General features: G+C 41.4%; 1 protein-coding gene across 1 annotated transcript in view; it reads right to left on the bottom strand.

The window, feature by feature from the left end:
* LOC136877759 (uncharacterized) overlaps positions 1 to 25,438 on the bottom strand; it is a 45,396-nt gene extending 19,958 nt beyond the window's left edge. Inside the window, exons 1-2 of the mRNA XM_067151965.2 lie at positions 25,363 to 25,438; positions 1,171 to 1,353 (exon numbers count right to left, since the gene is read on the bottom strand). Coding sequence (XP_067008066.2) covers positions 1,171 to 1,353; positions 25,363 to 25,438 — 259 coding nt within the window. The remainder of the gene's footprint in view (positions 1 to 1,170; positions 1,354 to 25,362) is intronic.
* Positions 25,439 to 25,699: the final 261 nt, after the last annotated feature.

The following is a 25,699-nucleotide window of genomic DNA, read 5'->3' on the forward strand; positions in this document are numbered from 1 at the left end:
CCCTGACTTTGCATACCAATTTTCATTAAGATAGACCACTAATAAAATAAATATTTGAGAATTAAATTTTAGGCCTTCCCCTAAACTACCATTTCACTCAGCGTGAATAAAGTTATTTATAGCCTAGATTGTAGTGACTTATTACTCGACTTTGCATACCGATTTTCATTAAATTCTCTTCATCCATTTTCTTGTGATGTGTGTACATACATGCATGCATGCATACATACAGACAGACAGACAGACAGACAGACAGACAGAAATTACAGAAATTTAAAAAGTGCATTTCCTTGTTGCTGTGGACTCGACTGATACAGAAATACCTTCCTTTTTAAATTCTGAGCAATGTACAGACAAAACTTTTATTTTATATATATAGATTGTGATCTTTCCTACCTTTAAAGACACCACTCAAACTTATTCGTCCACTAATGTCATTTCACACCATCTCTCCACTGACAGCTCGGAACATACCACAAGCACTGTATATGTACTTCTGTCACAACTAGTTATCAACAGCCAATGGCTGATATTGTTGTTATACACATTAATACCAAATACTGTATTCTTTTTCCTTTTTTGCCGAAGTTCAATCACCAATTACTTATTGCAAGCCAAAATTCTTGAACCTAAGACTTCAACCAGATAATTTTTCCAATGTTTTACGACTTTACTTATGAATAATGTCTCGTTTAACATCCTCTCAAATTGCTGGAATATTTTTCCTAACATTCCAAATAATCTAATATTTAAATTTTCAAATCAGACCACTGCTGCTAAGCACTGTATACGTACCTTTGTCACAACTAGTAATCAACAGCCAATGGCTGATATTGTTGTTATACACATTAATACAGAATATTATATTATTTTTCCTTAGACTGCTCCTAGTGTAAATATGTTAATATTAAATCTTAGTAATTATAGTTTAATAATAAATCAGGTGCCTAATTTAACCTTGAGGAGGTACAGTGATTGAAGATGCCTTCTATGAAAGGCAAAACATGTCTCGCATTCATAAGGTAGTAATGATCAATTCCTAAAAGAGAACCACACAAAATAGAGCAAAATAGAGGAGACTGGAGGAAGATAGGGAGACCTTTGGCCACAGAGAGGAGTGATTAAATAGTCTTTGATGATGATGATTGATGGTGATCAACCAATACTTACGTAGTTTGATCCGTCCAGCACAGTCTACAAACGACAGTGGTTTGCACCCTGTGTAGGGCACAAACCCTTGGCCCTCTACACACTGCTCAAGGTAGGGCTTGCCTTGCCGGCATGTAAAATACTTGTCACAGTAGATCTTGTGAGCTACACTGTATGTTCCTCCTAACTCACATACTGGCCACTCTGTAAGAAGTAAACATGCAGGATTCAGAATACTACATCATTATATCTGTATGAATAAAACTTTTAATGTGATAGCTGAATTTCATGAGTAACTTTCCAAAAAAAAATCATTTTATGCATTTGTAAATTGATTCTAATTCATTGTTCATATACGTTTCAGCACAAATTGAGGCTACATCAGAGACTTCATAAGGTGTTCATAGTTAGTACAGTAAGTAACAGTATACATGATTTTGTTTGTTTGTTTGTTTGTTCTGTTATTTTTCATGTGTACCAGCACATCTCTTATCTTCACAATTTAATTAATTAAATCTTAAATACAGAGAGAGTAACATGCTAATGGCTTTACGTCGCACCAACACAGATAGGTCTTATGGCGACGACTGGATAGGAAAGGCCTAGGAGTTGGAAGGAAGCGGCCGTGGCCTTAATTAAGGTACAGTCCCAGCATTTGCCTGGTGTGAAAATGGGAAACCACGGAAAACCATCTTCAGGCCTGCTGAGAGTGGGATTCGAACCCACTGTCTCCTGGATGCAAGCTCACAGCCACACGCCCCTAACTGCACGGGAGAGAGTAACATGAAAAGGAATACATAACAGGAAAACCACAATCACATGTCAGTGTGGGAAGAAGGGAGCAATAGAGAGACAAGCATGGATTGATGACGAAAAAGGCCATCTGTTTGAAAATGGCTGTGTACGAAGGAGTAGAAGAAGAATAAGAAGAAGAAATAGGAGACGGATTGGAAAAGGAAAGAGACTTCTAGACAGGCACTTGGTCCTGGAGTTCATTCAACCTGCTAGAGAAATTAGAAAACAGAAAACAGATGGCAAAAGATGTGGGTACACAGGATGAACTCAAAAGAAGAAATTAACCTGGTGTTCATTTCTGAGATGGCTCCATGGTCTATGGTTAGCATGCTTTCTTCTCGCATTTGGGGCCTAGGTTCAGTTGCTGGCCAGGGTCGAGATTTTCATGTGGATCTGAGGGATGGTTCAAGGTCCACCGAGTCTACGCTGACCACACATCACCTCATAATCTGCAGGTCTTCAACCTGAGCAGCAGTAACTTGGTAGGCCAAGGTCCTTCAGGGCTGCAGCGTCATGAGGTTTTGTTTGGTTTTATTAATTTCTCTAGCAGGTTGAATGAACTCCAGGACCAAGTGCCTATCTAGAAGTCTTGATGCTTCATTTATGTTCTTCCTCACAAGTGAACCGAGCTCAGCTAAGCACCCCAAATGTATTCAAATCAACCCTCAAATACAGCGCCCTCTATCCAAGATCCCCCTATGGGAGGAGGCAGTGGAATACACCCACAGCATCCCCTGTCTGTCATAAGAGGCTACAAGAAGGGACCAGCAGCTTTCAGTTTGAAGCATGGGTTGGTGATCGTGGTTCCCCTACCTGATTCTGGCATTCCTTCCACTTACTTGTGTCAGGCTTCTCATTTTCATCTTTGCTATCTGACCTCCTTTGGTCAACTCCTTGTTCTTTTATGACCCCGACATAATCAGGTTTGCGAGGCGTAGGGAGACTTTCACTTTCAGGCCGTTCGTGTCCCTTTCTTTATCCGATATCTTCATTCTTAGAAGCGTCAGGCCTCGTCCAGTTTTCCTGTGATTAGTGTTAAGACAGGATGGTTGCCTAGTAGTACTTCATCTTAAAATAATAATCATCACCACCACATCTATCCTAGAGCTTAGGACTGAGTGCTGGTGGAAGTGCATATTGCCTGCTCCAAACAGAAATTGCTCCCTCTTGGCTTAGTAGAGTTTTGCCCTATATGCGAGTGATACGTGTCGACTAGATATACGCTATCATTAAAATGCATAGTCAAGCAAGCTTCATTAAATTACCTTCATGGTTAAATATTCCGCTGAGTAAATTGTTGAGATGTACTGTAGGCCTACCTCTTACAGAGGAATTCATAAGACAAGTGTTTACAAAAGCATTTTTAACGTATTTGTGGGAGTACACTATCAAAAAGTTGCATGCCCTAACTTGTCAATTAGGTGACACTGCTTTATTCAGTGGCATGGATCTGTCCAGGCTACTGCAAGAGCCTGAGCAGCAGCAACTTGGTAGGCCAAGGACGTTCAGGGCTGCAGCATCATGAGGTTTTGTTTGGTTTTATTAATTTCTGTAGCACTGGACACTGTTACAGCTGACCTGCACCAGCCAGTACAATGGAACTCACTGGGGAAATCCATGGACTGTAAGAGGTCGCATATGATTTCCAGCTGCTTGGGATCTCCAGGCCAGGTATAGGAGCTTTGCTAAGAAATAATGAGAAAACTTTCCACTTGTTACCAGCCATTTGAGAGCTTGTATCTGAACAGATATGGTCAATTTCAATGAAACTTTGCTTTGATACATAAGACAAAACATTCTCAACAAGGCGTATTTTTTACATGTCTGTGGTTGCACAGTTGTTTGCACATAAAGGGTCAAGTCTGTGGATTTCTCCCACCCAATGTTTTGTCTTTTTGTAAGAAGTAGTTTATTTAAATACAACTATTATTGATATGGAAGTATTTACAGATGTGTTCCTTATCTCGTAATATGAACACTAAGAGTGCATCAGTTATTACAGCATTACCGGTATATTGGTTTTATTGTGTTTTTCTTTGTTTTATTTTATTTTTATTTGCCTTGAAATGGTCTTATAATGTATTTACAGGGTCAGATAAAACTTCACCTACTCTAATTCTCTGAGTTCTATTTTCTAGAAATATAGCCACCCATTCAGTCACACTTTTACCTACTCCCATGTGCAGCCACCATCTTGTTCCTGATACAGCTCTGAGCCCCTGAAGTCACCTTCTGACATTATGCCCCTATGAATAAAGCATACATATTAAGTCTTATAGCTGCCATCTTGTTCCAAGTTCAGCTCCAAGCTCCCTTGTTGCTTTCCAATGTTACACCTTCCAACGTTATGGCCCCTACGAATAAAGCACATGTATTAAGCCTTACACCATCTCCCTTGTCCTGTGTGCAGCCATCTTGTTCCTAGTTCAGCTCTGAGCCCCCAAAGTCATCTTCCGACATTACGCCCCTATGAATAAAACATACGTATTAAGCCTGGTAGCCGCCACCTTGTTCCAAGCCCCCTTAAGTCGCTTTCCAATGGTACACCCCTATGCATAAGCATAGTATTAAGCCTTATAGCCGCCATCTTGTCCCAAGTTCAGCTTCAAGTCCAGGGAGGTTAAGTTAGGTTGACATGTGGTCAGCGGAGGATTAAGCCTGCACTTTTGCACTTTTAGCCAGGGTGTAGGAAAGGCCAACCGGTTAGGTTAATGCCTGGTCAGCATAAGGTTAAGCCTACACTCTTAGCCATTAACATCATGTAAATTGAAGCTTACACTGTTATGTGGTTAGCCTAGGCATTGAACTTAAGTCTGTAGGGTTACCGCCCTTAGGCCTGGGTTCGAACCCGGGACTGCGAGGTTAAGTCTAGACACGTCATGCCTGTTAGGTTAAGCTTGCCCTCTTTGCCATAATCACGTTGGCTGTTAGGGTAAGCTTGCACTTTTGGCATCGAACTTTGGTCTTTAAAGTTAAGCCTGGACACATAGCCAGCGCAAGGTCATGTGAGGTTAAGAGTGTGCTCTTAGCCAAATAAGGTTAACGGCACACTCTTAGCTAGCAGCCTGCTCCACGCTGCTATGTCACCCACCGGATCAGGCCTCTCCCAGGGGCGAGTGGTGGTGGTAGCGGCAGCAGAACTCTCCAAAACACCCTACTATCAATCAGTAAATCAAATCATCAATGATCGGCCTTTAATATTGTCGCCCAGGTGGCAGATTCCCTACCAACTGTTTACCTAGACTTTTCTCAAATGATTTCAAAGAACTGTAAGTTTATTGAACATTTCCCTTAATAAATTATTCCCATCCCTACAGTAATATTCCTGTAAATGTATATTTGCCCCCATTTCTCCTCTTGATTATGATTTTCTTTACTTTTAAAAGCACCACGCCTTATTCATCCACTAATGTAATTCCACTGAGGGCCGCTTCATACTAGGCGACTAGAATCGGCTGCCAGCCGTTCGTGCTTGGGAAACATTGTTTTAAATGGAGCCCCTAACACTAGGCTACCCGTTACTGAGTAGCCAAGCTACAGAAAGAAGTCCAGCGACCGACCTTGCAGTAGCTGACTCCCGCTACCGGCAGCCGAGGCAGATTCCGCAAGCCCGGCTGGCGTCAGCTGGTGTGAGGTCTTCACATTAGGCAACTGTGTAGCCCAGCTACTCGCCTTCAGTTGCTACGTTCCATTCAGAACACTCTCCATTGTCACTGTGCATTTCTTGTTATGTATTCCATTTCAGAAAACGGTAAACTGTACTAAACAAGTACCGTATATTACATTCCAACTTGATGCGTCGCTCTAACTAGCTCCTTACCGGCCTTGACAATCGGGTTCGCGTACTGTAATCAGAGTAGTTACACAGCTCGACATATGGTGCTGGCAGCCTATCTATTTGTGGTAGAAATCCATACTTCTATATGGAAAAGATATTGACTTTGATTGCCGATTTATCGTAATTTAGAGTTATGGAGTATGTTACATAGGTTAATACTGTTAAAAATGATTCATCTTTACTTTCGTTGATATTTGCCAAAATAATGTTGTGAAATGAAACTGCGGAGAGATGGAGTAGTCCAGCTGACGATCTGATATTGACTCTGATCGCCGATTTATCTTAATTTAGGGAATAATGGAGTATGTTACATTGACTAATACTGTTAAAATGATTAATCCTAAAGGCTACTTTCATTGATATGTGCCAAAATAACATTGTGAAATGAAACTGCGGAAAGATAGCGTAGTCTAACTGACGTTCCTTAATGTGAGGAATAATAGTAATCGCTTTTATTATCATGGCATTTACTGTAGATACATAGCAGAACTTACCCCAAGACTTTTGTCTACTGATTTTAATCTTGAGATTAAGAGTCATTGTTCAATTAGAATTTTAAAATTCTTCAAGTGCTGCTCGCAGGAAGGGGGCTGGACATAACACAAAAATCCTACTTTTTTCTATATTCATTGTATGGATAACATAAGTACCGCTATTTTGACTTAAGGATGTTTAGATTTAAATTTCAATATATACAGTTTCAGATTACATTTCATTCATGTCTTTCATTAGAATTTTAAATACCGGGCGAGTTGGCTGTGCGGTTAGGGGCGTGCAGCTGTGAGCTTGCATCCGGGAGATAGTGAATTCGAACCCCACTGTCGGCAGCCCTGAAGATGGTTTTCCATGGTTTCCCATTTTCACATCAGGCTCTACCTTAATTAAGACCACGACCGATTCCATCCCACTCCTAGCCATCTCCTATCCCACAGTCGCCATAAGACCTATCTGTGTCGGTGCAACGTAAAACAAATAGCAAGAAAAAGAATTTTTTTTTTTTAATTCAGTGAGAGGAATGTATTTTCAGTAAATACATTGTATAATGTTCATTGCTCAGGTAACAACACTTCATACGTTGGCTTCACAGTAATGGTTCTTAATTGTCAGTGTTTAAATGTTAAAGAAATCAATCAATCACTACTGATCTGCATTTAGGGCAGTCGCCCAGGTGGCAGATTCCCTATCTGTTGTTTTCCTTATTCGTCTACTGATGTCCTCCCACGTCATCTCTCCACTGACAGCTCCGAACATACCACTTACATGTTATAATTCTCATGTTTAGGTCCGTATTGAAAAGTACAATGAAGTCAAATAAATATTAAAATTTATTTATTCCACCTGTTCAATACATAAAAAAGATAATGAATTAAATAAAATTATAGGGACATGTTTTGCCCTTTAATTATGGGCATCTTCAGCCTTAATCTCAAACTGAAAGTTGATTAATCAGGTACCTGATTGTAATTAACTTGCATATGAATGTGAAGGAAATGTTGGAAATGTGTGAAATGGTTGACAATAGTAATGAAATTCTTAATATCAGGCCTTAATAAAGTCTAAAATACAAATATTCGTAAAATTATACACTTTCTTGAATGTAGTTAAGAAATTCTTGAAATGAGGCCTTAATGAAGTTTAAAATACAAGTAGTCGTGAGTTTATACACTAGAGGAAACTTTTGGATCTTAAACAGATTGAATGTCACTATAATAATCACATCAAGTGGGGTTTGTAATAAATGTGAAATGATAAAACTGTAGTTTTCTGGAAGCATGAGAGAAGAAGAGTGCTTGAAGATAAGTTGCTGTGTTAAATGTTAGCAGGAAGGAACGGCTGTAGTCTCTTGTGTAGAGTCGTAAGGGAAGTTTGGATTGAAGTCTCTTTATTAACGTTGTAATTGGAAATTTGTGACATTATTGGACCACCTGTGTGAGGTACTGGTCATCCTTCCCAGTTGTATCCCTGACTCGAAGTCTCACGCTCCAGGACACTACCCTTGAAGTGGTAGGGGTGGGATCCCTCGCTGAGTCTGAGGGAAAAGCCCACCCAGGAGGGGTAAACAGATTAAGAAAGAAAGAAGATAAATACCCGAAATAGAAATGGAAATCTAAGATGAAAGTGCTAACTGCTTTGAGCCACTCCGTAGTTTTGTCCTGATCTACAGAGAATTTTTGAAATGATAGTGTCCCTTTGCTCTTTTTTTCCCTGTTCAAAATACAAAAAGGCACACAGCAATACATATTTGAATATTTCCAAACACAGTTAAAGAAAAGCAAATCATTACACCATTAGAAAAACAAATTAGCGCATACATTAAAATTCTTATTTAGGATGAAGTTACAGTGAGAAGTTACATTTGTTCTTGTTTGCAGAAAATTTCTGCTCGAAGTACAGAAAGGCGCACAATAATGTCACAAATTCCAAGAGTTGTAAACACAATTCAAAAAATATAATCACCATACTACGCAATAAAAAATTTAACTCACTAGCGCACAACTATCAGCTCAAATTATCAAGCCAACAAGCACCTCATTGCGAACACACTGCCAACATTTACGGCAGCAAAACAATATAAATAAAACTGGAAATGCGGCAATTTGCGGTATTCTGCTTCCTGTCAGTGACTAGGAGGCCAGTGCTCCAGTGGCATTATGGTGAAACTTTCCAATTACAGCTTTATGCTGGGCTTCACAAGCGATTGTCAAGGCCGGTATAAGGAGTGCAATGAGGGATCTAGTCGTCTATGCTGTGTAGCCCAGCTACTCGCCTTCAGTTGTGCTATGTTCCATTCAGAACACTCCTCAGTGTCACCGTGCATTTCTCGTTACGTATTCCGTTTCAGAATACTGTAAACTGCACTAAACAAGTACCGTATATTACATTCAGTATGAATGATCTATGTAAACAAGTGGACCAAATAAACACGGAATGTTTAATTATACAAATTGAGCAGCGTCCATCTGGAACTTAAAAACCAAACCAAAGCATACCAAACCAAACCAAACCAAACCAAACCCCATGGTCCAACAGCCCTGAAGGGTCATGGCCTACCAAGCGACCGCTGCTCAGCCTGAAGGCCTGCAGATTACAAGGTGTCGTGTAGTCAGCACAATGAATCCTCTCGGCTGTTATCATTTTCTAGACCGCGGCCATCTCACTATCATACAGCTCCTCAATTGTAAGCATGTAGGCTGAGTGGACCTCCAACCAGCCCTCAGATGCAGGTAAAAATCAATGACCTGACCGGGAATCGAACCCGGGGCCTCCGGGTAAGAGGCTGGCGCACTACCCTTACACTGGGGGGCCGGCACTGGAACTTAAACTGTGACGAATGTAGTAATAAAATTGAGAGGAGAAATGCATGGTCTGAAGTAATGACACAGTTCTTCAGAGAATTTGAGGAAGAACATCCCAGGAAAGAAACGAGCTCTGTAAGTAAAGTTTTACAAATACAAGTGACCTCACTTTTTTTAAGTCTTCAATATAATTGACATTTTGTCGTCGGACTCAATTAGCTAAATGTTCAGCACAACATCCTTCGCTCCAGAGGATCCTGAGTGAGATTTCTCGTCGAGTCCTTTTTTTTTTTTTTTTTTTTTACGATTTCCTTTAGGTAGCACCAACACAGATAAGTCTTATGGCGAAAGAGCTAAGAGTGGGAATGAAGCAACCGTGACCTTATTTAAGATACAGCCCCAGCATTGCCTGATGTGAAAATGGGAAACAACGGAAAACCATGTCAAGAGCTACCGATGGTGGAGTTCTAACCCACTATCTCCCGAACACAAGATGATAGCTACTTGACTCAAACTCCACAGCCATTTCCTCAGTTGGGGCTTTTAATTACGTATGGTTAACGCCACTGCTTCGGAGACTGGGTTCTTTTGTTTGTGTATACACACAACACACCGCACTACTAACCATCACAGATACGTGCAGTAGTGAATGCATCACTCCATAAAATTAGGTTAGATCCACGTAAGGTGCTGGCTGACCACAACTGATTGGGAAAAGGCCTGGCAGACTAAACAGAATATAATGGAGATTTTACCAATATATATATGATTATTAATTAAGACGTGGTGGAACAATATTTAAGGCATCTTGTTGCATCGCTCTTGATTTTATTTTTAAAATGAGGGTTGAAGTGAATCAACCAATAATTTTTAAAATGCGGCTGTGTATGAACGACACTACAGTATAGACCTCTCCGTAGTAACTAAAATCATCAGATAAGTCATGAAATAGTTTATAGAACAGTCCTTTTCCCAAACGATCTTTCAACATAGGATGTGAATGAAACATAGGACGCTTTCTTTCCTTCCTTCTTTTTGACAGTAACAAGAGCTGCGTGAGAACTCATGATAAAAACCGGCACGATGCTGGAGAAGGTGGCTAATCAGTTGTTTACATAGTCTTCTCTTAAATGATTTCTAAGAACTTGGAAACTTATTGAACGTTCCCCTCGATAAAATATTCCAATCCGATCTTCTTCATATTATTATCTTTTAGCTCCACACAAGCTTATTCGTCTACAATTGTCACTTCATGCTGGTTTTTTGCTGAGAGCTTGGAACATTCCTCTTAGTCGAGCTGTTCATCTCCTTACGCCCCAGTCTTCTGAGCCCGAAGTTTGCAACACTTTTGTCAGAACTCACCCAGAACAAATCATACTGTTTTCCTAAAGATCTTTTCCAGTTCATGTATCAAGTAATCCTGGTGAAGGTGCCGTACATTGGCCATAATCTAATTAGGGTCTTACCAGAGCCGTACATTGGCCATAATCTAATTAGGGTCTTACCAGAGACTTCTCCACTCTCTCATTTACATCCTTACAACAACCCCTAAATGACCTCATAACTATATGAAGATATCTGTAGCCTTCATTTACAACCTCATTAATGTGATTACCTCAATAAACAATAAAGATACTTCCTTGTATTACACCAAGTACTTACAGTGATCCCTAACACAGTGATAATTAAAGCTGAGAGAACTTATCTTGATAAAACTTACAACCAAACTTTTCATCCCGTTTGCCATCATACCATTGTCTGCTGTCCATCTCACAATATTCTCAAAGTCTTTTTGTAGTCACTCACAATCGTGCTGCTTTCCTTTGGATCTTTTCCAGTTCACATTTATTACTCTCTAAGAATCTAGAGTGTAACATCACCCGCAAAGAGATCCAGTGGCGGCTATTGGGAATTAAAAGTGCAGGGGCAAAAATTGTAAAGACGACAAACAGTACCCGGGTTTGTGGGATATAGTAGTTGGGGAGGAGGGGGCGTATATACATCAAAACTGGAAGACTGCTACAAAATGGTACGTTTTTTGATGCTCTCTGAGTGAAATTCGACAGAGAGGTAAAAGTTGACAGTTTACCAACTTAAGTGCGGTAAATATAGTTCTTTTTAAATTTATACCTCAGCGCCCATGACGTTGGCAAAATATATATACTGTATATGGTTCATGGTGTGGGTTACTGTAGTCACATCCTAGTTCGTGAACCATGGGCAACGGCTGAGTGGCCTAGTAAGTGATCCTGAAAGTCGGGATATCAGTTGCTATGGAATGGGAGTGGGCATCTCGGACATATTCCGAGTCATGGCCTTCCTTGTGCTCAGACGGCTAGGGCTATACAATCCACCGGTGGTCCCTAACCCATTAGAGGAGAGATCCTCACTTGGATTATATGTAAGTAGGGTAGCACCCTGCTTCATGAATTTACCAACCTCAGAAACTTTTAAGCAAGCTTCTGACCTGTGGGAATAACAAAGTCCCCCTCCCATTTGACAGGCGAGGGACTCCTTGGAAACAACTTGGCGAACAAAGTGGAATTCGATGGGGAGTATCAATACTAATGGGGCTTATGGCAGAAAGAAAATAGAAGAGAGAGAATGCATCTGGATGTGCTAGGAATAAGTGATATTCGGGTAAGGGGAGATAACGAGGAAGAGATAGGAGATAATAAAATGAACTTGATGGTTAATAAAAAGGGAAGGGCAGAATATGGGCTAGGACTGTTTATCAGGAATACTATTGCACACAACATAGTTTCTTCTAGGCACAAAAACGAGCAAATGATGAGGGTAGATTTGGCAGTTGGAGGAATTAGGACGAGAATTGTCTCAGTGTGCTCACCATGTGAGAGTGACATTGTGGTCAAGGTCAACAGCAAGGATAGGATAGTGCTAATGAGTGATTTCAATGCAAGAGTTTGAAATAGAACTGAAAGATACGAAAGGGTGATTGGTAATTGTGGGGAAGATATGAAAGCTAATGGGAATAGGAAGTGTTTGCTGGACTTCTGTGCTATTATGGGTTTAGCAGCTACGAATACATTCTTCAAGCATAAGGCCATCCACTGCTACACATGGGAGGCTAGAGGTACCAGATCCAGGAAATGCACTTTTTACTCTTCCGTAATGTCTGTCTGTCTGTCTGTCTGTCTGTCTGTCTGTCTGTCTGTCTGTCTGTCTGTCTGTCTGTCTGTCTGTCTGTCTGTCTGTCTGTCTGTCTGTCTGTCTGTCTGTCTGTCTGTCTGTCTGTCTGTCTGTCTGTCTGTCTGTCTGTCTGTCTGTCTGTCTGTCTGTCTGTCTGTCTGTCTGTCTGTCTGTCTGTCTGTATGTATGTATGTATGTATGTATGTATGTATGTATGTATGTATGTATGTATGTAAACGCATCACGAGAAAACGGCTGATGAGAATTGCATGAAAATCGGTATGTTAAGTCGGGGGATGAGCCACTACAATCTAGGTATTTTGAAGATCTTCTCAACGTAAAAGGAAATTTTCCTGGTGGTGTTGCGAACAACCAAGCTCATGGGGAGGAGGAAAATGTTGGTGAAATTACACTTGAGGAAGTGGAAAGGATGGTAAATAAACTCCAGTGTCATAGAGCAGCAGGAATAGATTAAATTAGGCCGGAAATGGTGAAGTATATTTGGAAGCCAGGGATGAAATGGCTTCATAGTGTAGTAAGATTAGCATGGAATGTTAGTAAGATCTCTTGAGATTGGACAAAACCAGTAATTGCACCTATCTATATGCAAGGGAACAGGAAGGATTGCAACAACTATCGAGGTATCTCATTGATTAGTGTACCAGGTAAAGTATTCACCGGCATCTTGGAAGGGAGGGTGCGATCAGTGGTTGAGAGGAAGTTGGATGAAAACCAGTGTGGTTTCAGACCACAGAGGGGCTGTCAGGATCAGATTTTCAGTATGCTCCAGATAACTGAAAAATGCTACGAGAGGAGTAGACATTTATGTTGACAATTGGGCTGCAGTGAGAATTGATGGCAGAATGAGTTCTTGGTTCAGGATACTTACAGGGGTTAGACAAGGCTGTAATCTTTCACCTTTGCTGTTCGTAGTTTACATGGATCATCTTCTGAAAGGTATAAAGTGGCAGGGAGAGATTCAGTTAGGTGGAAATGTTGTAAGCAGTCTTACCTTTGCTGATGACTTGGTCTTAATGGCAGATTCTGCCGAAAGCTTGCAGTCTAATATCTTTGAACTTGGAAATAGGTGCAATGAGTATGGTAAGCCTATGAAAATTAGCCTTTTGAAGACTAAATTGATGTAAGTATATAAGAAATTCAACATAATTGAATGTCAGATTGGTGATACAAAGCTGGAACAGGTAGATAATTTCAAGTATTTGGGATGTGTGTTCTCCCAGGATGGTAATATAGTAAGTGAGATTAAATCAAGGTGTAGTAAGGCTAATGCAGTGAGCTCGCAGTTGCAATCAACAGTGTTCTGTAAGAAGGAAGTCAGCTCCTGGACGAAACTGTTTTTACATCAGTCTGTTTTCAGACCAACTTTGCTTTACAGGAGCGAAATCTGGGTTGACTTAGGTTATCTTATTCATAAGTTAGAAGTAGCAGACATGAAGGTAGTAAGAATAATAGCTGGTAAAACCGGTGGGAATAATGGCAGGAGGGTACTCAGAATGAGGAGATAAAGGCTAAGTTAGGAAAGAACTGGATGGATGAAGCTGAACGCATGAACTGGCTTCAGTGTTGGGGTCATGTGAGGCTAATGGAGGAGGATAGGTTACCTAGGAGAACAATGGGTTCTGTTATGGATGGTAAGAGAAGTAGAGGGAGACCAAAATGATGATGGTTAGACTCAGTTTGTAATGATTTAAAGATAAGAGGTATAGAACTAAATGAGGTCACAGCACTAGTTACAAATGGAAGATTGTGGCGATGTTTAGTCAATTCACAGAGGCTTGCAGACTGAACACTGAAAGGCATAAGGGTCTATAAAAGTAATGTATGTATATGTACCTGCTACCCTTCTTCACAGGACATGCAAAGTCTCCACAACTTGCTGTGACGCTATATACATCGGTTAGCCAGGACAAACGATATTTTGTGCCTATTTCGTCTAATAATTTTGTTGATAATTAAAAAAATAAAGAAGACAATTAGCTGATTAGACAAAAGGGCTTGTACAAATCGCCTTTTTTAATAATTTCTGGTTTCAGTCAGCTAAAATGGAATAAAAATGTAATGTTTTCTCCACAAAGTGGGAGCGACTGCCCCCCCTCACCCCGCCAATCGCCGCTACTGAAGATATCTGTGATTCCAGTTCTTTACTTATATCATTTTTATATATAAGTAAACATGAAGGTCCAGTAATACTGGCTTTCGGAGCCCCCTCTTAATCGTCACAGGAGCAGCTAATGCTTCACCCATTATAATTTTTTGAGTTTTGTGTTCTAGAATTTTAGTCACCCATTCAACCACACTTTTATCTATTCAAGTATCCCTCATTTTATTCAGTAGTCTCCCATGATCTACCCTACCAAAAGCCTTGGATAGTTCAGTAGCGATAATGTTCATTTGACCTCCTGAATCTAAAATATCTGCTATATCTTGCTGGAATCCTACAAGTTGAGCCTCAGTGGAATAACCTTTCCTAATCCCGAACTGCCTCCTATCAAACCAGTTAGTAATTTTGCTAATACGTTTCATATAATCAGAAGGAATGCATTCCCAGAGCTCTTTCAAAAGGGTAGTGGACGCTCAGTGGAGAAAATTCCACGGCCATCCACTGGGCAGCGTCTGTACTCCATTTTAAGGGAGGCTGCGAATGACGTCTGCTCCCACGTTAGGGACCATCTAAAAAAAGAACCTGGCAGCAGGTAGAAAATGCCCTCACTAACAGATGGTGTGAGACATCGGCTGAAGTAGGTATTTTATCGTCATATGAATAATACCACTAATCTTGAATTTTTATATACATACAGTATGCACAATTCTATTCAGCCATGAATGACTACATTCACTAATTGCTTTCTATTTACAAGTCTCTCTCTTCTTTTTTACACAGCAGGTGGTCCGGGCCCATACAGCAGCTGTGTGCAGACCGCTGGGTTTGAACACTGTGCCACTGGCTATACAACACACGAGGACTATTCCTTGGTTCGACTCCAGGGACAGTCTACTAATTCACACAGCCACATGCAGTGAACAATTAAACAGCAACAGCTCAGTAGTATTCAACAGCAAATAGTAACACAGGTCCAATTACCCTCACACTCATGATGACTGCTTCAATCGCTGACTCATGGTGGTCCTCAATCCACGGAAACACACACACACAATACTCTGCGGCAGTACACAGTCTTCTGTCCTGTATGTCGTTTGCAGCTCGCTTGACATCCGACACAACAACTACAGCTCCTCGTTCAGACCTCGGTGGGACATTAGTGACAGCCAACACCTCTGTCGTTTTCAGCCCAACCACCGAACCCCAACACGTTGAGTCTCACGCTGACTCCACCACGAAATCCAACATTGACTCTGAGTCCAGCACCAACACTGATTTTCCACCTCCCTTTTTATAGTTCGAATGATGTGGCTAGAGGTGGAACATTCTCGTCGCATCTACCAGAAACTCGCAGGTAAACCAGCCAACGAGAAAAATACCCGGAAAGACCGACCCCGTCCTACAGGCCGGCTGGGAGATCCCCGGTCATCTGACTCACTAATGCCTTCCAAGAAATACCGAAAGGAGCTACCACAGGGATGGCGCGTAACATTACTTCCGGGACTTCCAAGTTGTATGTGGAAATCACATTTGAAAACCCTTACAAACACTGGTCGGGACTCAAACTGTGGTCACCGTGGTGAGAAATCAGCAACTAGGTAATTTAGCTACCTCGCACGTCCAGTCTCTGTTCACGTAGAAGCTAGTGATTTCTGTCGTCATCAGCCTAATAAACGTATAGATGCAAAACAGCATCTGTTGACAGTGCAAGTGAAATTTGCTCAGTGTAGCTGTATCTTGTGCTTCGTGAATAAATAAATAAATAAATAAATAAATAAACAAATAAATAAGGGTTCGAACCTCACTGTCGGCAGCCCTGAAGATGATTTTCCGTGGTTTCCCATTTTCACACCAGACGAAGCACACCAAACACCAATCTTCCTGTCATAATGAGGAACTTCATAAGCACCATTAGGATTTTCTGCACACCAATAGCGAGAGTTATGACTGTCCACATGACCATTAAGATGAAACCAGGCCTCATCCGAAAAGAACACAAACTGTGGGTCAAATAGACGATCATTCAATGATGCAAGATACCACTCTCAGTATTTTACTCTTGTGGCTGGATCAACAGGTTTTAAACAATAGGTCCGTGTAAACCTGTACGGTTTAATGTGTAGCAGCTTTGTACCTCTGCGAAACCCCTACTTGTGGTAATTTTGTGAGTGATTTATTCGATGATCGTTCAAGATTCGCACGAATGTCATCTAGCTTTTCCTCTGTTAAAACTGTTTGTATACGCGCATGTTTTTTATTGAGCACTGACCCAGTAGTTTCAAATTTATTAACAGTTACGTGAATCTGTGCTTGTGAAGGTGGCACTTCACCAGGGAAAAAATGAAATGTAATGGCATATGGCTTTTAGTGCCGGGAGTGTCCAAGGACATGTTCGGCTCACCAGGTGCAGGTCTTTTGATTTGACGCCCGTAGACGAGCTGCGCGTCGTGATGAGGATGAAATGATGAAGATGACACATACACCCAGCCCTCGCGCCAGAGAAATTGACCAATTATGGTTCGAATTCCCGACCCTGCCGGGAATCAAATCCGGGGCCCCTGTGACCAAAGGCCAGCACGTTAACCGTTTAGCCATGGAGCTGGACTCACCAGGAAATTGCTGAACAAATGTATTGCGTACCTGTCGAGCTGACTCGTAGGCCTATTTAAAATAACTTTTACATGCAAAAATACGGTATTGCAATGATAACTGTCTCACTATGTTAAGTCTCTGAGATTCAGACTGGCGACTGTTGCTTGCAAGGTCAAGAACTATGCGCACGCCTCCAATACTGCAACTTACGTATCGGAGAGTAAAAGATGCCACTTGGACAGTCTTAGTTTATATGGGAGACCCTATACTATACATACATACAAAATAATTATACACTGTTATGCCTTTCAGCGTTCAGTCTGCAAGCCTGTCTGAATTTACAAAACACCTCCACACTCCTCTATTTGTAACTAGCACTGTTGTCTCATTTAGTTTACTACCTATTATCTTTAAATAATTAGAAACTGAGTATAACCATCATCGTCTTGGTCTCCCACTACTTCTCTTACCTTCCATTACCGAGTCCATTATTCTTCTAGGTAACCTAGCCTCCTATATTCACCTCACATGACCCCACCACCAAATTCGATTTATGTGTACAGCATCATCAATCGAGTTCAATCCTAACTTAGCCTTTAACTCCTCATTTCGAGTACCTTCTCGCAATTGTTCCTACTTTTTTTGTGCCTGCAATCATTCTCGCTACTTTCATGTTGTTACTTCTAACTTACAAATGATATATCTTGAGTCCACCCAGCTTTCATTCCAATAAAGCAAAGTTGCTCTGCAGACAGTTTCATCCAGGAGCCGACTTCCTTCTTATAGAATACCATTGATCGAAACTGTGAGCTCACTGCATTAGCTTCACTGCACCTTGATTCATTATCACTTACTATAATACTTTCCTGGGAGAATACACATTCTAATTACAGTACTTGGAATGATCTACATGTTCCAGTTTTGTAATTGCAATCTGACATTCAATTCTCTTAGGTTTCTTCCCTATTGACATCACATTGTAAAAATAATTTTTATATCTTATTCATTGCACCTATTTTCATGTTCCAAGATTGCAGGTTTTCACCTCACCTCACCTAGTATAGCGGAGCCAATGAGTGAGTGTAATGTCATGCTAACTGAAATAAAGAAAATGCTCTCTTGTTTGCACTATCATAATTAAATCAATGTAGCAAGTGTTTCCTGTTTCCAGAAGTAAAGTAGCTCGTCCTGTCCATTAGAAACAATTGAAGAGCTTTCTTCCAAACTCCACCTCGCACATTTTTAGTAACTTTACAGGAGGAACAAAACCATATTTTATTTTATTATATTTTTAATTGGGACTGTTTTAACTGTATCCAGTAGATATTGGTTTATAAGACACTAACTAAAATTACGGAAATGCCAGTTTTCCGGTTCGGGCACAAAGGTTTATTTTCAAAATCCACCTAATTAATTGCACATTTATGAATGAATGCTCACAGAAGTAACAGTAGAAATAAGTTACACATGTCTGTGTTTCACTACAATGAACTTCAACATCAGCAAAAAATATACTGAGTATTGATTACACTTGTAGCGCCGGCCCCGCGGTGTAGGGGTAGTGGGTTCGATTCCCGGCCAGGACAGCGATTTTTATCTGGTCTAAGGGCTGGTTCGAGGTCCACACAGTTTACGTGATTACAGTTGAGGAGCTGTCTGACAGTGAGATAGCGGCCCCGGTCTAGAAAGCCAAGAATAACGGCCGAGAGAATTCGGCGTACCGACCACACAACACCTCGTAATCTGCAGACCGAGCTCGATAGCTGCAGTCGCTTAAGTGCGGCCAGTATCCAGTATTCGGGAGATAGTAGGTTCGAACCCCACTGTCGGCAGCCCTGAAAATGGTTTTCCGTGGTTTCCCATTTTCACACCAGGCAAATGCTGGGGCTGTACATTAATTAAGGCCACGGCCGCTTCCTTCCCACTCCTAGCCCTTTCCTGTCCCATTGTCGCCATAAGACCTATCTGTGTCGGTGCGACGTAAAGCAACTAGCAAAAATATAGCGTAATCTGCAGACGTTCGGGCTGAATACCGGTCGCTTGGTAGGCCCGGGCTCTTTGGGCCTGTTGCGCCATGGGGTTTGGTATGATCACTTGTAGCCATTATTTCTCGATTTGGATACCTAGCGCATTATCAAGTACTGCGAAAACTTTGTTTCATTGCCTTCCTCCTTTTTAGATCGGTTCTTCAGACGCATCACATGTTCTCCTATATTATAAAAACCGAGCGAGTTGGCCATGCGTTTAGGGTCGCGTAGCTGTGAGCTTTGTAATCGGAAGACGGTGGGTTCAAATCTCACCGCCACCGGGCGAGTTGGCCGTGCGGTTAGGAGCGCGCAGCTGTGAGCTCGCATCCGGGAGATAGTGGGTTCGAACCTCACTGTCGGCAGCCCTGAAGATGGTTTTCCGTGGTTTCCCATTTTCACACCAGGCAAATGCTGGGGCTGTACCTTAATTAAGGCCACGGCCGCTTCCTTCCCATTCCTAGGCCTTCCCTCTCTCATCTCCTATCTGTGTCGGAGCGACGTAAAGCAACTAACAAAAAAAAAAAATCTCACCGTCGGCAGCCCTGAAGATAGTTTTCCGTGGTTTCACACGTAAGTCTAGCCCTTTCGATGCTTGCGTCGCCGAAAACCTTTGATGTGGGGCGTCGGCCTATAGAGATCTTTTACCCGTACTTGCAGCATGTGATATGAACCTGCGTGTAATTGGAGTGGAGGAAGTGTAGAGTGTTGAATGTGAGGAAAGGAACGTTAAGGACGACACAAACACCCTGTCCCCAGGACAGGGATATTAACCATTTACAATTAAAAACCCCTGACCCAGCCGGGAATCGAACCCGGGGCCGCCAGTTGACAGGCGACCTTCGATTTTAGTGCTACGTTAAAGCACTAACAAAAAAAAAAAAAAACACCCACATAAATCAGTGTCACATTTGAAACAAAGTTGAATAAGTCTACTTTTACCAAAATGTTTAGAATGTTATTGTAATCTGCTAAGACTTATCAGATGTTCATAATTCCTATAGTCCTTTCCTATACGCCGGAAAATTCGATCCGCAGATAAGTATGAATCTCCTCCAATAGGAAACACAATCACATCAAACAAAATACTTTCTTCTATGTGCTATAATAAGAAAATCAGTATGAGTTTAATGTTATTTTGTCCAGCTAGCAATTCCGACCACTTCTAGGATACTGACCTCCATCGTTTTCGATCTCGTTTTGTTTGGAGTTCAATAATTATGATAGAAGTGGCAGCGCAGTGACACCCACACATTGAGGTGATTCAAAACGTATTTTCCTGTATTACTGAATGCGCCTCTCGTCAGCACGTTTAAGCTGAAAAAGGCACAGGGCAAGATACATGCAATTCTTGCAACTTGAAGCATGCGGTGTTGTATGCGGAGAGGCACCAAAGGACGCACTGTCTAAAAGCGGCTTACGGGTAGGATACCAATGAACACAAGGGAATTGTTAGAACAGCCGTTGTAACGTTCCACTGCCAATATAAACCTCTGTTTCTATGTTGGCAGGATTCCGTGCTCTCGACTGTGAATACAAGGCCTGCCTCATAAATTAAAGATTGCCAAGCCGGGTCGCTAGTTCTACAGATGATGCTTTTTTATTTTTACACTAGAGTCGCTATTGGTTCCAATTTTTGGTAGCGAAAACGTTTCAGGTTCTGGAAATTACCTTAAGTTCATGAGGACGCCAAGCTCGACACCACTGTTTTGTGAAGTGATTGTAACAAAAGACTACTCATTAGGAGACTCTTGTGTTCGATTCCAACTATGTTAGTAATTTTAGAGCTATTCATAGGGTCTGGAACAGAGTTGACTAGCCTCATAAGACTCATTATAACCTGCTTGATAGGGAACAGAATGGTGTTGGACACCACACAGACACTAAAATGATACACGTTAAAAAGACAACTTACACACATACACTCACTCGAGACAGATGACCAAACAGGACTTAAATTGTATCAAGAGCAAAGTTTTGAGCGATAACAGTATACCTTGAAAGAAATATCCACCTAGAATGTATGTTGGGTAATCAGCCCGAAGGCTGGTTTGATCCTCTGCAGCTCCGCCAACAGCTGTCATAAATAGCCTAGGCGTCACTGAAGAGGCGTACCAGAGAAACGAGGAGTGAGGTAGTTTCCCGTTGCTTTCCTCACCGAGCCAGCCGTTGCTATTACATATCAGTCTGCCAAGCCCACTGAAATACATGCACCAACCAACCCTATGAGCGATATTTTCACACCATTCATAACAGGGACTGGCTGCATAAGGAATGGTATTAGGTACTAGCATCACTCATACCTCAGTCACTTTCATATTGTCAAAGCCAAGGATGAGACTGAGACAGGTCATTGAAAGTAACAAATTTGATATAGCCCATACCAGAAGACATAGTGCACTGTAAACACTACATCTCGCCAGCAAAGGCATTGTCCACCTAGAAAATACTTCTAAAATGAAACTTTATAAGCTCAATGAATTTCTTTTTGTCTTCCTTTAATCCCAATTGTTGCATGTTACCGCTGTAGCTTTACAGTGTCGAAGGATAGACTCTAAATTGAACCAAGTAACGGGCGCCCATGCCCGGGGCAAGGGGGGCCGCGGCCCCCCTCTAGCTCTCAGAGAAAGGCAAAAATCTAATGTAGTCAGGTGTTTTTCTTTCAAGAAAATGATTTTAAAGTCGGTATTACGTAGAAGTGGTAACTGCCCCCCCCCCCCCCCGCCCAACAGGATGGGCCGGGCTGAGTGGCTCAGACGGTTAAGGCGCTGGCCTTCTAACCCCAACTTGGCAGGTTCGATCCTGGCTCAGTCCGATGGTATTTGAAGGTGCTCAAATACGACAGCCCCGTGTCGGTAGATTTACTGGCACGTAAAAGAACTCCTGCGGGGACTAAATTCCGGCACCTCGGCGTCTCCGAAGACCTTAAAAAGTAGTTAGTGGGACGTAAAACAAATAACATTATTATCCAACAGGATGGGGATACCGTGGGTGTAATTCTACCGCCATTCATCTTCCAAAAATACTACATACCCCCAGGTCTAGCCCCCCCCCCCCCCATACAAACTGCCATATGGGCGCCCATGAGTACAGGCCCTTGAAATGTGGATGTATCGCAGAATGTTGAAGGTACACTATCATGCCGGGAAATCATGTGACACCTTAATCCCAGCAAAACGCAGGAAAACAGCCTATTTCGGTCAAAATTTCCGAAATGGCACATTCAGCCGGATACAAAAGATCATAGAAGGGAAGATACATAGTAGAAGGGAAAGGTAGAGGTGGGTGGAATTATCCTGATCGCGGAACCTCAACATCCACGATGCGACAACTCTGATACGGGACACAAAATAGGAAATATTACTCCATGATGGTCACAAAATTCTGTGAGGATACAGCACTACTGTAGAAGAAGTCGTTAGTGTGAAAAACAAGGATGATATTATCTAAATAGCCTACGATTTTTATCGTACTAGAAAGTGACTTCATAGGGTCTGCCGTGCCTGGATCCTACTAACGAGCCTGATCCCCGCGGTGGGGGGGGGGGGGCAGCATACTTTTTTACAGATAAAAATTAAACATGGTCTAATTAAATTAAATTACAGTAGAAATACACATCAGATAAAAATAAGTACCTACAGGTAAAGAGAAGAGCATTTGATGGATAACTTTGAACTTATATATTTAAATATTGGAGAGGGGGGGGGGTGCAGCATATTTTTCTTAAACCTGGTCCGATTAAATTAAATTACAGTAGAAATGAAATGGCGTATGGCTTTTAATGACAGAAGTGTCCGAGGATATGTCCGGCTCGCCAGGTGCAGGTCTTTTGATTTGACTCCCGTAGGCGACCTGCGCGTCGTGGTGATGAAATAATGATGAAGACACATATGCCCAGCCCCCGTGCCAGCGAAATTAAAAAACACATCAGATAAAAATAAGTACCTACAGGTAAAGAGAACAGCATTTGATGAATAACTTTGAACTTGTACATTTAAATATTTGATTTTCTTTATATTGTATAAAAATATAATAGTTGTATTATCATTCTCAGCCTCATAACTCATGTCTGAGTATCGTGATCTCCTGCTTAACTTTTTACGATGTCTACCAGCAATTGCCATTGTCTGCGGTCTTCCGCTTTCCGGATTGTTACTCGAAGAGGTGCGTGAGTCGCGTCTTTAAGCTGGTCTTCTGGGAGTTCTTCCACGCGGCCGTATAGTCTACCATTTACTTTTCTTTGAACAACTAGTTCTTAAAGACTATTTTCTCTCCTTAATATATGTCCAAAGATCTCCAGGACTCTCCGTCTAACAAGAGTGGAAAGTCGATTCGAGATACCAAGCTCTTCGATTATGGAGGAGTTAGATCTTTTCTCCGTCCAAGGTATTCGTAACATCCTCCGCCAGCACCACATTTCATATGTGTCGATACGCTTTTAGTCCTTGGCCTTCATTGTCCATGATTCACAACCATAGAAGAAGACTGAAAATACTAAGACACAAAACATACGTTTCTTTGTGTTTTTACTGATTGCTCGATCACGCCAGAGAGTAGTTGAATGTTACTTGAATATTGTTTCATTTGACTACATTTATATTGGACAACTAAAAGTCTTTTTTTTTTTTTTTTTTTTTTTAAGTGTAGGCCTAATATGCTGATACTTGAATATGCCTAGTACCGATCAAGTTGGCTCAGTGAGTTGCTGCACTGCCAGCTCTGTACTCGGGAGACAGGTGGGTTCGAATCCCCCCGTCAACCATCCTCGAAATGTTTTCCGTGGTTTGTCATTTCAACTCCAAGCAAATCCCTGGGTGGTACGTTACTCAAGACCACAGCTGCTTCCTTCCCATGCATAGCCCCATACAATTACAACTTCACTCACTGACACAGCGCTACATGTAGCTCACCCCCAGGAGGTGTACCGGGAAAAGCAGCTACGGAACTGGCAAGCCGAAATGTCCTCGGACACTTCCGGAACTAAAAGCCAAAGTCTACGCTATGAAAAGGCCTGGTGAGTTAAAAGCTACTAAATATTATAAACAGAAACGTACTTTAAAATAAATAACAATTGAAAGTAAAACTTCTATTTTGTTAAAGAAATTAGACTGGGGAAGGGGCCTCTGACAGAACTTTCTCTTGTCAGTGGGGCAAGAGCTGAACCGGTTAACGTTCTCGTATAGAGGACGTCCTGTTTTTAAATCGTAGGCCTGCGTCAACTATCATACTTAACAAATAGTCGCAAAAACAGAGATTCTAAAACAAGATATACTCTTTGAGTCCATACAATTTATTTTTTAGACTAGTGCAGGCATAAATTCAACGTCAAGTATGCAATTATGTCATTGTCAGGAAATGTACATACATACCGTCACTGTACATCTTCATTACAGACTGTTATTCTTTTCAGCGTTTAGTCTGCAAGTCTCTGTGGATTAACTATACGCTTCCACAAGCTTCTATTGTCACCTAGCTTTGTGGTTTCGTTTAGTCCCACGTCTCGTATCATTAAATCATTAAAAACTGAGTCTAACCGTCGTCGTCTTGATCTCCCTCTACCTTTCTTACCCTCCATGTCCGAGTCTATTAATCTCTTAGATAGCCTATTCTCCTGCATTCGCCCCAGACGACCCCACAACCGAAGCATGTTTAGCCTATACGTACAATTGTCAACATAATGCTATGTTACCTTTGCCTGTAATAACCTACCACTAATCCCACAATATATATTAACAGTATACCTTCCTTTGATACTCTGGCATATGCCTTCTCTAGATCTACGAAACATAAACATAACTGTTTACTCCTCTCACAACATTGTTGATTTACTATCTGGTCCTGACAGTCCCTCTGTGGTCTGAAACCATACAGGCTTTCATCCAACTTATTCTCCATCACTCATCGCACCCTCTTCTCCAAAATACCCGTGAGCACCGATCAATGAAATACCTCAATATTTTTTTGTATAATCCTTTCTGTTCCCTGCTTACAGATAGGTGCAATTATTCTCATTTCCTGCTAATCCTATCAATATATGAAGCCATTTCATCCCTGCCTTCCGGCTATATTTCATGTTCTGATCTAAGAGGTTAAAGTGTAAGAGAGGACCATGAATCCTAACTTTGCCACTAAGGCAGACAAATACATAAATAATTGAATATATTCCTATTTTTTTATGAAAATGTACTGTAGTTTATTTACCATCCTTTCCACTTCCGCTATCGTAATATCACTGCCACAGTTGTTCTCCTCGCCATTATAGGACATTTAACATTCTAACAATGAAGCCTTCTAATGAGTGTTTTCTAAACGGTTCTCTTTCTTAGGTGTCCTCGAAACTAAGGTTCGCTATCCAACAAATTTACAGTTCTCTAAAAAGTACCGAAGGGACTTTACCTGTGATTTCAGACACGGCTGGAGGAACGTACACCGCCACCACCACGACTACCACCACTACTACCGGTATCTTCATGACAAGACTGTTGTTGAATATGTTGCTGGCCCTTTTAAGTACCACTCTAACGACCCTTAATGAGCTAGTGGATTTCCTAGTGTTGACATATCTCATAAACTTCAGCATTTTACTAGCTATTTCTACACAAGTCAACGTACTGACTACCAGACTTCATTCTGTGTCAATGAACTACGTTCTTTCCCAGTGGTATTTTCTGATGGGCCTACTCTTAAATCCTCCGAAGGTAAATCTGCATTGACTCAGTGTTCGGATCATACT

This window comes from Anabrus simplex, chromosome 7 (genome assembly GCF_040414725.1).
Source record: "Anabrus simplex isolate iqAnaSimp1 chromosome 7, ASM4041472v1, whole genome shotgun sequence".
Classification (NCBI taxonomy): domain Eukaryota; kingdom Metazoa; phylum Arthropoda; class Insecta; order Orthoptera; family Tettigoniidae; genus Anabrus; species Anabrus simplex.